We start from the raw sequence: 13,135 nt of genomic DNA on the forward strand, positions 1-13,135 counted from the left end.
TAGGTTGGTAGGACACCTTCTCAGGCATGAAGGTCTAGTCAGAGACATATTAGAGGCAGAAACAGGAGTTAGGAGGGGTAGAGGTAGACCTAGATTAGATTACTCTTCGCAAATAGTTAAGGATGTGGGCTGTTCTAGTTTCAGGAAAATGCGAAGATTAGCTCAGGATAGGAAAACGTGGAGGTACCTGTCCAACCAGTCTTAGGACTGATGACCTTAAGATGATGATGATAACAGCAATTGGAGTAGGAGGTGTTGATATTTTTTGACGCATATTACTATGATAAACAGAAATGTGTGCGATTTCAAAATAAAATAGAAATTACTTATTAATACGTATGTACCTAGATCCCTACCGTATTGCGATACTTCTTTTGACTCTGACTTCGATCCCCATTTTAGTCCCCTATAGGTTACAAGTAAGAAAAACCTATTTGCACAATTTTAAATTTATTTTGATGATGATATTAAAGCACTTATGCTTTACATAACACGGAAAGTTACATCAAAACCCATCCAATCATTTTTAAGTGACGGTGCAACAAACAAACAAACAGACAGATAGACCGAGAGTTAATTTAATTTATAATAAATAATGAATAAATTTCAGTTCTTAATTTACAGAGTCTTAAAATAAAAATAAATTAATACTTATGCATACATTATTATATCACGTTAATATTGTTTGTCTTTTTCTTAATTTTGACAATAATATTATTCATATTATTACTAAACCCCTTTTTTTACCAATATCAGCATCCCGTCTGTACATGAAGATTTATTCAAAATACCACTTACTATCCAAAATATATGACCTCGTCAACAGCTACGGGAAAATTAGGAAAAAACCATAGAATACTTAATTATTATAATGATTGTTACCTTTCCTAAAAGTGTGACGCTTACTTGCTATTTGCGTTTTTTGTTTTCATTTTTGTTATGCGTCTACGTGACAATAATTATCTTGTATCTTCCGATAATAATAGCCGAAATTCACGTTAACGTCTGACGTAATATTCTTTAGCTTTAATGACCTTTCGCAACGGAAATCCTTCGCGAGTCAGTAGTATTTCGGTTATATAGCCGTAAAACGTTAAAGATGTGCGAAATAGTTTATAAAAAAACATTTATATACGATTAATAAATACATACGTATTTTGAAAGCGTTTTTTTTTTTAATAAATATGTACTTACAATATTTAAGTTTCTTTCAGTATTTCAGTATAAAAGGTTATTTTAAGAAAACTTCCTTTAGTATTAGGTATCTTTAAATTGCAACTATATTTTAAATACTGGTGCTATTCTATTGTAGTTCAATAGTGGTGTTTGCTAAAAGCATTGAGTAAAATTTACTTTTTCTTTTCTTTTTTCTGTTTCAAGAGATTAAGGCATACTTTTTATATTTGATGTTCATTTTCTCAGACCAGCAACAAGCAATTCCTGTACATGTTTCCATAATTTCCGTTGAAAAAGGGCAAGATCTGTCCCCGACTTGGTATTGGTTTTGGTCTTAGTCTTGGTCTTGCTAATTCAATATTAGTCTTGCTAATTCAGACTCGGTCTTGCTAATTAAGTATTTGTCTTGCTAATTGAGCCTTGGTCATGCTAATTCAGTCTTGATCCTTCTAATTCAGTCTTGGTTTTGCTAATTCAGCCTTGGTCCTGATAATTCCTTATCAATTATTTACCCTAGCGTATAATACTTCTTTTGACATTGATTGAAACCCCATTTTGGTCAGCTTTAACTTACTAGTAAGAAAAACCTACTCGAACAATTTAACGTTTTTATTGATGATATTGAAACACCGATGCTTTACGTAACACGGAAAGTTACATCAAAACCCATCCAATCGTTTCTAAGTTATGGTGCAACAAACAAACAAACAGGCAGACAAACCGAAAGGCGTCTCTCGGCTAATTTAATTTATAATAAAAATTGAATAAATTTCAGAGACTTAAAATAATAGTAAATAAATTCCAATGCATAGATTATTATATTTCGTTTTCTTTTTTTTTTTTAATTTTGACAACAATATTCATATTGTTACTAAATCCCTTTTCTCCACAACATATGTNTTTCTTTTTTTTTTTTAATTTTGTCAACAATATTCATATTGTTACTAAATCCCTTTTCTCCACAACATATGTATCCTGTCTGTACATAACGAATTATTTAGAATACTACTTGTTTCCAAAATACACGACCTCGTCAATAGCCATGGACAGGCAATTTAGGAAAAAGCCATAGGATATTTAATTATTTTAATAATAATTGTTACTTCTCCTGAAAGTATGACTCACTCGCTATTTGCGTTATTTATCTTCATCTTTCTTACACGTCTATGTGACAATAATTACCTTGTATTTTTCGATAATAATAGCCGAAATTATCGTTAGCGTCTGACTTAACATTCTTTAGCTCCAATGATCATTTGCAAGGTATAGTAATCAATAAATAATACGAATTAGGACAAACGACCTATTCCAATGGAATCTAAATTAGTAATTTTCGTTAAGTAGGTTTTTTGTTATACTTATCAAATTATAATTGTTGGTGTTGTCTTTTTCTTTTTTTTTTCTGACGCTGCCGCGTACCCTGCGTCATTGTCCGATACCTTACCCATCTCTAGTATTTTGTGCTTACATTTTAAATGCAAGCATTTCAAATAAATTACATTTCTACAAGCATACTTTTCTATCATAACTGGTCATTAGATCTCTCTCGTGCTATTTTACTTTATTAGGTGTCTACCATACACGTTACGAATTTCTTATCGCAAATAGTCAATTAGGTTACATGGCGTAAGAATAATTAATTTATTACATTTGGTTGTTGAAAAAAATATAATGTCGAAATACACATATATGTATTTTTTTTATCCACATATGTGAAATGAATTTTCTGAACATTATTACATGTTTAACATACATTCTGTCTTATCGAACAGGAAATTTTGATTTTATAACCACTGAAAAGTGTTTTCTTATTTTGTTTTATTTTGGTTTTAACGCTAGTCTTTCATATTTTGTCCTTAATGGCTTATTACAAACAGAGGAACAACTAGGTATCGAGTCGGAGTGACAGTGGTCCCAGATTGTGTTAGGCTGAAATAGATGACATCAAAAAATTGGTCGAAAGAGGGGGTCAGCAAATATTTATTTGTAGGAGTCCGTCATGTCAACTTTTAATTCACAGAATAGATATAAGTACATTATTATATAAAAAATAATTTAACAGGACAAATCATGACAAGGAGGAGGGGGTTCGACCACTTCTTACTAAATCTCACTATAGAAAAATATTAAAAATAAACACATCTTAGATAATTAGGACGTGCTTAATGTTTTTGATTAATTCAAGTTGTCGTAGGAGAAACACTTAACCGATCAGTCAATCGGGGCATATTTATAGTCCTGGGCCAAGACTAAAAAGGAAGATTTCACGGATTTATCCAATTTGGAATGAGTAATTTTGAAAAATTTCCTGCAAAATATAAAGGTACGTACATTAACTATTGTCCACTAGAGAAATTCAGGGATCACATTTTTTCTAACGATAGATGGCAAAGGAGTTTAAACATATATGTAAATAATATGACAATGCATCATCAATGGTCGTCAGTCCTAAGACTGGTTTGACACGCACCTCCACTCTTTCCTATTCTGAGCTAATCTTGGCATTTCCCTAAACTCAGAACATATCACATCCTTAACTCTCTGTGAACAGTAATCTAATCCAGATCTACCTCTATTCCTCTTAACTCCTAATTCTGCCTCTAATATGTCTCTGACTAGCCCTTCATGCATAAGAAGTTGTCCTACTAACCTATCTCGCCTATTTCTTATTGAATTCCAAAGAGGACTTCGTTCTCCTATTCTTTCTAACATTTCTTCATTTCTAACCTTCTCTATCCACGGTAACCTCATCAATAGCCTGTAATACCACATTTCAAACGCATCTAATACCGATGACCTCATTGCATTAGGATGCGGTATTGATTTGAAATTTATCAAAATTTTAAGAACAATTTCGTCTCGTTCCGTCGACTACCATTCTCGAAAGTCATGGCGCCCGGACTATTGACAAGTTTAGTATTGAAACTTTAATACATTTTACTAATAATAAAACCAAATCAAAATCCATTCAGGATCTTTTATTTCGGTGCGTTTCTTTGTTTCTTTCAACACATTTGATAACTAAATTTTTACTTTTCACGATCAATAACATTTTGAAAATGTGTGCATCAAAAAATTTTTCATTTTCGCTTACCTCAATGCTTGGTCCAGGCATTTGCCTATTAACTACTGCAATTGTTCTTTTGCTGCCTTCTCCTGGTATGCAATGGGGTAGATCGCAATCCTCCGGCGAAAATGGGCATAAATAGCATGCCTTACTCATCGTTCTGTACCATTCCACCGAAAATGTGTAATGGCATCTCATAGGCTCACTACCTTTTACACAAGTTCGATGACAAGGATTATTATCATTGATAAGAACGAACTCAATGTCTGTATTGTTAGGGGCACCTACAAAGAAATTCCATTTTTATTATCGAACTATTCTAACGCAAGATAGTTGGTAAAGTTAGTATTCATTTTGAAAATCGATAAATTATTGAGACATATTCGGGATGACCTTTTAGTAGCGTGACGTCACAATTCTGCAGGGATTTACAAGGGTTACCGCTTAGCGGTCGACCTTTATCAGCCGCTTGATCACTGTGTTCAGTCTGTACTGTATCAACAAATATATTTTTGTCATGATAGCGCGGAAAGGTCGTTTTGCATGCTATGAAACAGGAAAGAAACGGCCTCTTTTCAGCCGTGTTTTAGTCGAGAGGAAATGAAAAGTTTGTGGGCATGCGCATAAATCAGTTGTTTAATGACAATGTCTTTCTAACCTCTAAATCATTTACTCTTATTTCGCCAACAATCAATTTAATGACGAGCTTTCCGTACATACATGACAAAAATAGTATACGTACCTCGGGAAGAAACAGGGTTATCCCAGACTGCATGTTTGCAATTCACACGCAGCCTGTTTCTTCCCTCGATACGTAATGTACTATTTATTATCTCTTTCTTTAAGTTAGTTTTTACAGTACACATTCGTTAAGTTTACATAAATATTATAACGGCCTGAACCCTGAAGGCACACTTAATCTTTCTGCTGAGATTGTCAGTAATAAATCAGAACCAGTTGTCAAATAATTGTAATTTCCACATATAATAAACTTTTACAGTATATTTGCTAACTGTCTTGACATCGTTGACATCGTCAAATTTTGGACGGTCAGTATATTTAAATAATGATCTGAGAATTAATCGTTAAGTGGGCGTTCTGATAAATTTGATTTAATAAATATACTTGATTATCAATACCTAAGACTAAAGGTCATATTATATGGCGCGTGGAACGGCAATCCACGTGCGATGTGTACTGTTTGCTCAACCCATTAGTGGACGCATGGAATGCGGAACCGCGCTCCATATATCGGGGTCCATGCGGGCAAGAGCGTGAAGGAACGTCCTGCCGCTGCCCTAAAAATAACCCAAAGAACGCGGTAAGACGCGCCTTCCCGCTTCAGATCGCATCTTCCCATTCCAAGTCATGTCGAACCCGTTACACAGAATGTGCAGCGGAATCCACGCGCAGCATGTACTGTCTATGCTCAACCTATTAGTTGACGCCTGGAATGCGGAACCGCGCTCCATATATCGGGGTCGATGCGGCCTAGAACGTGAAGGAACGTCCTGGTGCGTTATTATTATCCTATAGAAGCCTGTCGCTGCCCTAAAAATAACCCAAATAACGCGCCAGGACGCGTCCTCCCGCTTCAGGCCGCACCTTCCTGCTCCAGGTCGCGTAGAACCCGTTTCACAGATCGTGCAGCGGAATCCACGCGCAGCATGTACTGTCTATGCTCAACCTAATAGTCGACGCATGGAATGCGGAACCGCGCTCCATAAGTATATCGGGGTCGATGCGGCCTGGAGCCTGAAGGAACGTCCTGGTGCGTTCTTTTTAACCTATATAAGCCTGCCGCTGCCCTTAAAAGAACCCAAAGAATGCGCCAGGACGCGCCTTTCCGTTTCAGGTCACACCGAACCCGTTTCACAGATCGTGCAGCGGAATCCACGCGCGGCATGTACTGTCTATGCTTAACCCATTAGCCGGTGGGTAGAATTCTGACCCGCACTTCATGTAACGGGGTCGATACGGCCTAGACCGTGAAGGAACGTCTTGGTGTTTGCTTATTATCCTATTAGAAGCCTGCCGCTGCTCTAAAAATAAACCAAAGAACGCGGTAGGTCGCGCCTTCCCGCTTCAGAGCGCATATTCCCATTCCAAGTCATGCCGAACCCGTTACACAGAATGTGCAGCGGAATCCACGCGCGGCATGTACTGTCTGTGCTCAACCCATTAGTCAGCGCATGGAATGCCGAACCACGCTCCACGTACTGAGGTCAACGTGGCCTGAAGTGTGTAGCGCGTTCTTATTATTGTTGCATAGATACTCGTAGCCGTCGTAAAAAAAGCCAAAAAACGCGCTAGAACGTGCCTTCCCGTTTAAAGCCACGTCGACCCCGTTACACAGCGCGTGGATTGCCAATCTACAGATGCTTAATAAGGAAAATTGAAGCACCCGCAATGTGTGCTCGGGTCTCCTACAAAATAGTGACGCCACGCGCTCTCTACAAGGTCATAGAACCGTTTTGAATCTCGGCGGTCTTTAAAACACTGTTGCAGACTCAATATTAATATTCATAAAGTCGTATTCGCAGATTCCAAATATATAATAATATTTGTTGATGCTACTGTATGTACCTACGTCAAGTCATAAGAAATATTAGAGTTGTTGTTTTAAAAGCGCTCACTTATGATTCGTGTCGCACACTATCATTTACTTAATTTAGAATCGTGCAAAACCTGTTTCAGTAAAGTGAATATTTAAACGAATAAGATTTTTTCGCATATTATAATAAAACAGGTAGAAAATTACTTACCGATTTGATAGGAGGCACACGTTACCGTTGATAATGTACACAAGATTGTAAAACTTTTCCACACCATCATCAGTACTGTAACAAACAAAAAAAAAGTCACAAATTGTTAAAAAAAGTTGAACGTAAATAATTTTCAATATTTTAATTACGTTTCGTCTCAAAATTTTCCGTTGGAAATTTGTAGACATTGGCTAAATTTTATTATTATTTATATTACAGTGATTCTTATCAGTGAAATTATTACAGTTACTTAGGTACAATTGTCTATTCACCCACAGACGATAAACAATCACAATCCAAAGGTTTTCGTAAAATTCACGAATAAAAAAATTCCTACTATTAGACTACACATTACCTGTAATAAGAATGGTAATAAATAATAAACATTGTAGATAATAACGTGAGTTTTAAGTAATAAAATTTTTATTTGTTGCGAATGTAAAGAGTAATAGAGGAACAGGTAACTACCTATACCTAAAAGCTGTAAAATATTAGATTATTGTTTGCAAAATGAGAAGATAAAGGTGTAGGTGCGTACCTACGTGATCAGTCTTTAGGCTACCGACTCCATGATGATGATGACGACGAAACGATATTACTTAGAAAATTAAAGTAAATATCTGCTTTTTTGTTGTCCTAATTTACAACTTTCGTTTGACATTCAATATGGTGATTCTAAAATAAACTATATAATCTTTTTCCATGGGTTAAATGGTCCCTTAAATATAAAATTCCATTGGTTGCTCCTTGCCAGGACCGGCGTATAAGATTGAACTAGCGTGGGGTGAAAATAGGGCTAGACCACTATATATTCACTATACCAAAAGTAACACTTATTTTTGAATTATTTACAACAAGGATTTAACTATATCGTGATTATCTACAATGCTTGCATAAATATGCAAAAACCCATTGTAGTAAAGGAATTTTTGGTTGCATTGTCGAAAGCACATACATCTTCAGAAGTCTCAAAATTGAATATCGCTAGTTAGTAGTTGACGAAACAGGAATCTTGAGTAGCAATCGAATAAAACGGGCTTGTTTAAGTACAAGTTCTAACCAAGGCCCAAAGTGGTAAAAATGAGGGGCAGTGAAATTGAGGATACCGGGGGTTGTAAGGAAAGAAAAATCTTAAAAAAAATTACAGTGCTCAGCGGCTCGACAAAGAAGTATAATTAAAGTTTTTTTTTAATCACTATTGTAGCTATCAGCTGTAAATTCTTAGACTGGCCAGTAAATTTTAAAGTGCTGTCTTATAATTTTCTAACGATTAATCCTAGTAAACAGCCAAGCAGAAAGAACAATAGGAAAGAAGAAACCGATTGTTTTGAGCAACCAAAATGAAATGATATTTCACGATTTTTGAGTTGAGAGTACCTACAAGGAAATTCTCCCGAATTTTTAGGGACTTTTCATTTCTACACTGGCAACCCTTTTCGTTTCGTTTATGTTTCACAACGGCCCCTAACACTCGCTTTCAGAGAAGTAGTTTTGTCCGATAAAATGTGCATGTACATATAATATATTTTTTGTGGAATTCCCTTTTATCCTACAACGAGACATTTTAGGGAATTCCCCATGTTCGCTTGTCTATATATATGTATCTATGCAAAAATACGAATATTACTTTTTCATTAGTTTAACGCAGTTATCTGAAAACTCCTAAAAACAATGTTCTGTGCCGGTATACTCGTTGAGAGTCCTCAGTAAACTAACATGTGTGACTATTATGCAATTCCAGTAACATTACATATATACAATAACATGCTCATAACTTATATATCATTGTAAAGGGTGGTAAATATTATTCTTGCCCGGAGCGGTTAAATTGCTAGATTGGGAAGTGGTTGATCCCAAACATCAATCTTTTTATATGTGGAACTGTCGTCCAATTTCTTCACATTCTTCACCCTTCCCCATATGGTCAATCTTCCTTAATTTGTTTTATCGCATTTAATTTTACCGCTCTGGTATTTTGGCCACCTAGCCCTTATCATATAATTTCAAGTGTGGAATTCCATACTAACAAATTTTTCGAGTGTTGTGGAGTTTGTTATACTCCCAACAGATTTCGCTCCTTGACGTGTGACAATATAAAATCGTTTTGCCTCTATTCTATTTTTTTCTTTTGTTTTTTTTACTTAATTATAATAATCATTTATAAGTTAATTGTGGCGTAGAAATTCATTCAAATATTATACTACTATGAATCGAGTATGATAATGAAAACCTTTATGACCACATATGTAATGTGTATTGGTAGGAATATTTGTTTTATGGTTATTGATAGTAAAATATAGGTATGACACATTACCGTCATTTATATGTATATTTGAAGGGTTAAGTTTTGTAATCATCCAAATGATAATAATCATAAAAATCTACTAGAAACATAATTAGTGGTTATGACTAGAAACCATTAAATGTACCTATATGTAATTATTTTAAACTTTAAAAAGTACTGTCTGTGCTCAACCCATTAGTCAGCGCATGGAATGCCGAACCACGCTCCACGTACTGAGGTCAACGTGGCCTGAAGTGTGTAGCGCGTTCTTATTATTGTTGCATAGATACCCGTCGTAAAAAAAGCCAAAAAACGCGCTAGGACGTGCCTTTCTATTTCAGGCCACGCCGACCCCGTTACACAGCGCGTGGATTGCCAATTTACAGATGCTTAATAAGCAAAATTGAAGCACCCGCAATGTGTGCTCGGGTCTCCTACAAAATAGTGACGCCACGCGCTCTCTACAAGGTCATAGAACCGTTTTGAATCTCGGCGGTCTTTAAAACACTGTTGCAGACTCAATATTAATATTCATAAAGTCGTATTCGCAGATTCCAAATATATAATAATATTTGTTGATGCTACTGTATGTACCTACGTCAAGTCATAAGAAATATTAGAGTTGTTGTTTTAAAAGCGCTCACTTATGATTCGTGTCGCACACTATCATTTACTTAATTTAGAATCGTGCAAAACCTGTTTCAGTAAAGTGAATATTTAAACGAATAAGATTTTTTCGCATATTATAATAAAACAGGTAGAAAATTACTTACCGATTTGATAGGAGGCACACGTTACCGTTGATAATGTACACAAGATTGTAAAACTTTTCCACACCATCATCAGTACTGTAACAAACAAAAAAAAAGTCACAAATTGTTAAAAAAAGTTGAACGTAAATAATCTTTAATATTTTAATTACGTTTCGTCNTAAATTTAATTTTAAGGTCTGAAAATAAATAAAAGGGTGATTTATGACATTTTCAACTGTTTTTTATTACACTGACTATGTTTAAAAAAACCTGTTGACATGTCCGGGTTCTGGACTCTAAAATCCGGGGTTTTCACGCGTCTTGTCCTGATTTCCAAATTTTAGAGATGGCAACCCTATATACATATAGAACCATTTGAAAGAGTTAAATGTGGGGAGCAGTTCTTCAATCTTATGTATCTTTCTCAAGCTGAGATTTTAAAGAGAGATTGTGATGAAATCATTTCCCTTATACAATAATTGAACAGGATCATGGGATTTTAGATAAACTGGTTGGATCAAAGAAGATGCAACTATTATTATATTTACATTTATAATTTTGATAATCAGTTAGATAAGTTGAGAGCTTGATAAAATCTCAAGAAATAGAGACGAAACATCGCAATCAACAATGGCCTAATTGATTTTGAATTTTGTGTTCTCAATACCCATCACCCTATTCAATTAATAAAATGGAAATATTTTATATAATTGTAGATTTTCTTAATTCTTCACTCGGGGAGTCGCATTAAGAGTATAGGAGCTGTATATTGAGTTGCATATTTTACAATTGTTCCCTGTCATATTACCCGTCAAATAACCTATTTTAAGTACTAATCCTCCACCTTCCGAAGACTGATGATTGGACACACACACCTCCACTTCTTCCTATCTCGAACACTAGAGCTATTATTAACTATTTATGAACAGTAATTTAATCTAGGTCTACCTCTACCCCTCTTAACTTTCTACTTCTAACATATTTCTAACTAGTCCCTCATGTTTGATAAGGTGTCCTACCAAGCTATCTAACCTATTTCTTATTAACTTCCATAACTTTCTCTAATCTCCTACTCCTTCTCCTAATTAGTAATATTTTCTATCCACATCCTCCTCTATCACATAATCCTAACCTAACCTAGTCATCTCTACTCCCGTCTTTAGTCGTTTTATCAATTACTTCAAACACCCCAGTGAACGCCATCTGTAGTAGGAAGTACAGCGTGCTGGTAGGTTTCAATGGAATTATCTCCAATGAGATCGAAATCCTGATCCACGTAGAAATCTTGTGACCAACTCTCAGGCTATTAAAGCCGTTTTCCATACCCCCCTCCCTCAACCCATTCTTCATATCATCAAAAATAAGCAAAGCAAAGACGTCCGCCCCCCCTGTAATGCTTAAGTAATAGTTGAATGACCCCTTTTAATAAAAATGCAACTATTTTATAGAGAGCCCCTACATGAAACACTCTGTAGCCTGTAAATATTAAACAATAAGACAAACAACAGCATACATTGTCAGTAACCTTGTGGTTTGTTAGAGGTGCCTAATTATTTATTCCTTTACTTTTTATTTGTTACTTTACTCACTAAAAATATAACAAATGGTATAACAAAGACATTGAAGCTCATACATGTCCGCAGGTAATGCTCTTAAAACGTTTCTTCTGGTTATGTAATGGTTATGTGTAACGTAAGGTCATCCAATGCACGTGAATACATAGGTCTACGTGTATTTAATAGGCAGTATTTGTAATTATTGCGAGTGTTTTGCTGAAAACTTCTGCTAAATAGAACGTGAAAGGATGTCTGGTTTTATATTTGTACATATAGTAGTTAGCCGATGGTCACAACTAATTAAAATGTAATTTAGAGAAGGTCACTGTTGTAGATAGGAAGAGGCTTTGTCATAATGCTTACTAAATACCTGCCATAACTACATACGTCGGATTTTCCTTCAAGGATCCAGACTGCTCATCAAAATTAATAATAGATAAAAAAAATCGGTCAATGCTCACGTCAAATAAAACCAGTATTATTATGATCATTGAATAATTACCTTAACATCTAGCAAGGAGGAGTTAGGGATAGCTTTAAATAAAATGGAAGCGGTATTGACAAAACAGTACTGTATGACAATAAATAAAAGTAAAACAAAAATACTGGTATGCAAGGGAAGAAAAAGTAGGGAAAGAGCGAATATAAGATAGGAGAGATTAGAAGAAATTCTGCTTATGTAACACTTGATTCGGGAAATTACTATTATTATTATTATAGCGATTTTTAACAAATAGTAAGGTCATCATCGTCATCATAAGGCCGTCAGTCTTAAGACTGGTTGGACAAAAAAAACTTTTGGGTGTTTCATTCCCACCAGCCAGTAATGCTGGTGGGCGGGCAGTCCCTACGGACTACGCCAGAAGGTAGGACGGAAGGCTGCTTTCAGGAATCGTGGGAATGGGTGGGTAGTGGTTCGGGTGAGAAAGATGAGACGGACGAAATGAAGATAGAAGAGAGTGAAAGATTATCTGTGGAATATTACTGCCCCAGCATTTGCCTAATTGATCCAAGGAAACCACAGAAAAACTTGGACCAGGGCAGACGGACCCGGAATCGAACCGGCGTCCTCCCGAATGCTAAGCAATGGTCTAAACGTCTAGGCCATGCCGCTCGGTAAGTTGAACACGCACCTCTATTCTTTCCTATCCTGAGCCAATCTTCGCATTTTCCTAAAACTAGAACCCACATCCTTAACTATTGGCGAAAAGTAATCTAATCTAAGTCTACCTCCACCCCTCCTAACTCCCGTTTCTACCACTAATATGTCTCTGACTAGGCCTTCATGCCTGAGAAGGTGTCCTACCAACCTATCTCGTCTATTTCTTATTGACTTCCGGAGAGTCCTCTGTTCTCCTATTCTTTCCAATATCTCTTCATTTCTAACCTTTTCTACCCACGATATCATCATCATTTCGAACGCTTCTAACCTTTTCTTTTCCGCCGCGCCCACTGTCCATGTTTCGCACCCGTACAGCGCCGAGGACAGGGATTACAATATCATTTTTATAGAGATTGAAACTAAATATTTTTTT

The 13,135-nt window shown here is 35.8% G+C and overlaps 1 protein-coding gene across 3 annotated transcripts in view; it reads right to left on the reverse strand.

Moving 5' to 3' along the window:
• LOC108738882 (laccase-like) overlaps positions 1 to 13,135 on the reverse strand; it is a 73,477-nt gene that overhangs the window by 23,894 nt on the left and 36,448 nt on the right. For 2 of the 3 annotated variants that reach the window (XM_025980331.1, XM_025980330.1), the window contains exons 2-3: positions 10,066 to 10,140; positions 4,271 to 4,527 (exon numbers count right to left, since the gene is read on the reverse strand). In XM_025980331.1, coding sequence (XP_025836116.1) covers positions 4,271 to 4,527; positions 10,066 to 10,135 — 327 coding nt within the window. In that variant the 5' untranslated portion in view covers positions 10,136 to 10,140. Of the gene's footprint in view, positions 1 to 4,270; positions 4,528 to 7,008; positions 7,089 to 10,065; positions 10,141 to 13,135 lie in introns of those variants that run through there. The other variant, XM_025980332.1, reaches the window with a different exon arrangement.

Source organism: Agrilus planipennis, unplaced genomic scaffold (assembly GCF_000699045.2).
Source record: "Agrilus planipennis isolate EAB-ADULT unplaced genomic scaffold, Apla_2.0 scaffold210, whole genome shotgun sequence".
NCBI classification, from domain to species: domain Eukaryota; kingdom Metazoa; phylum Arthropoda; class Insecta; order Coleoptera; family Buprestidae; genus Agrilus; species Agrilus planipennis.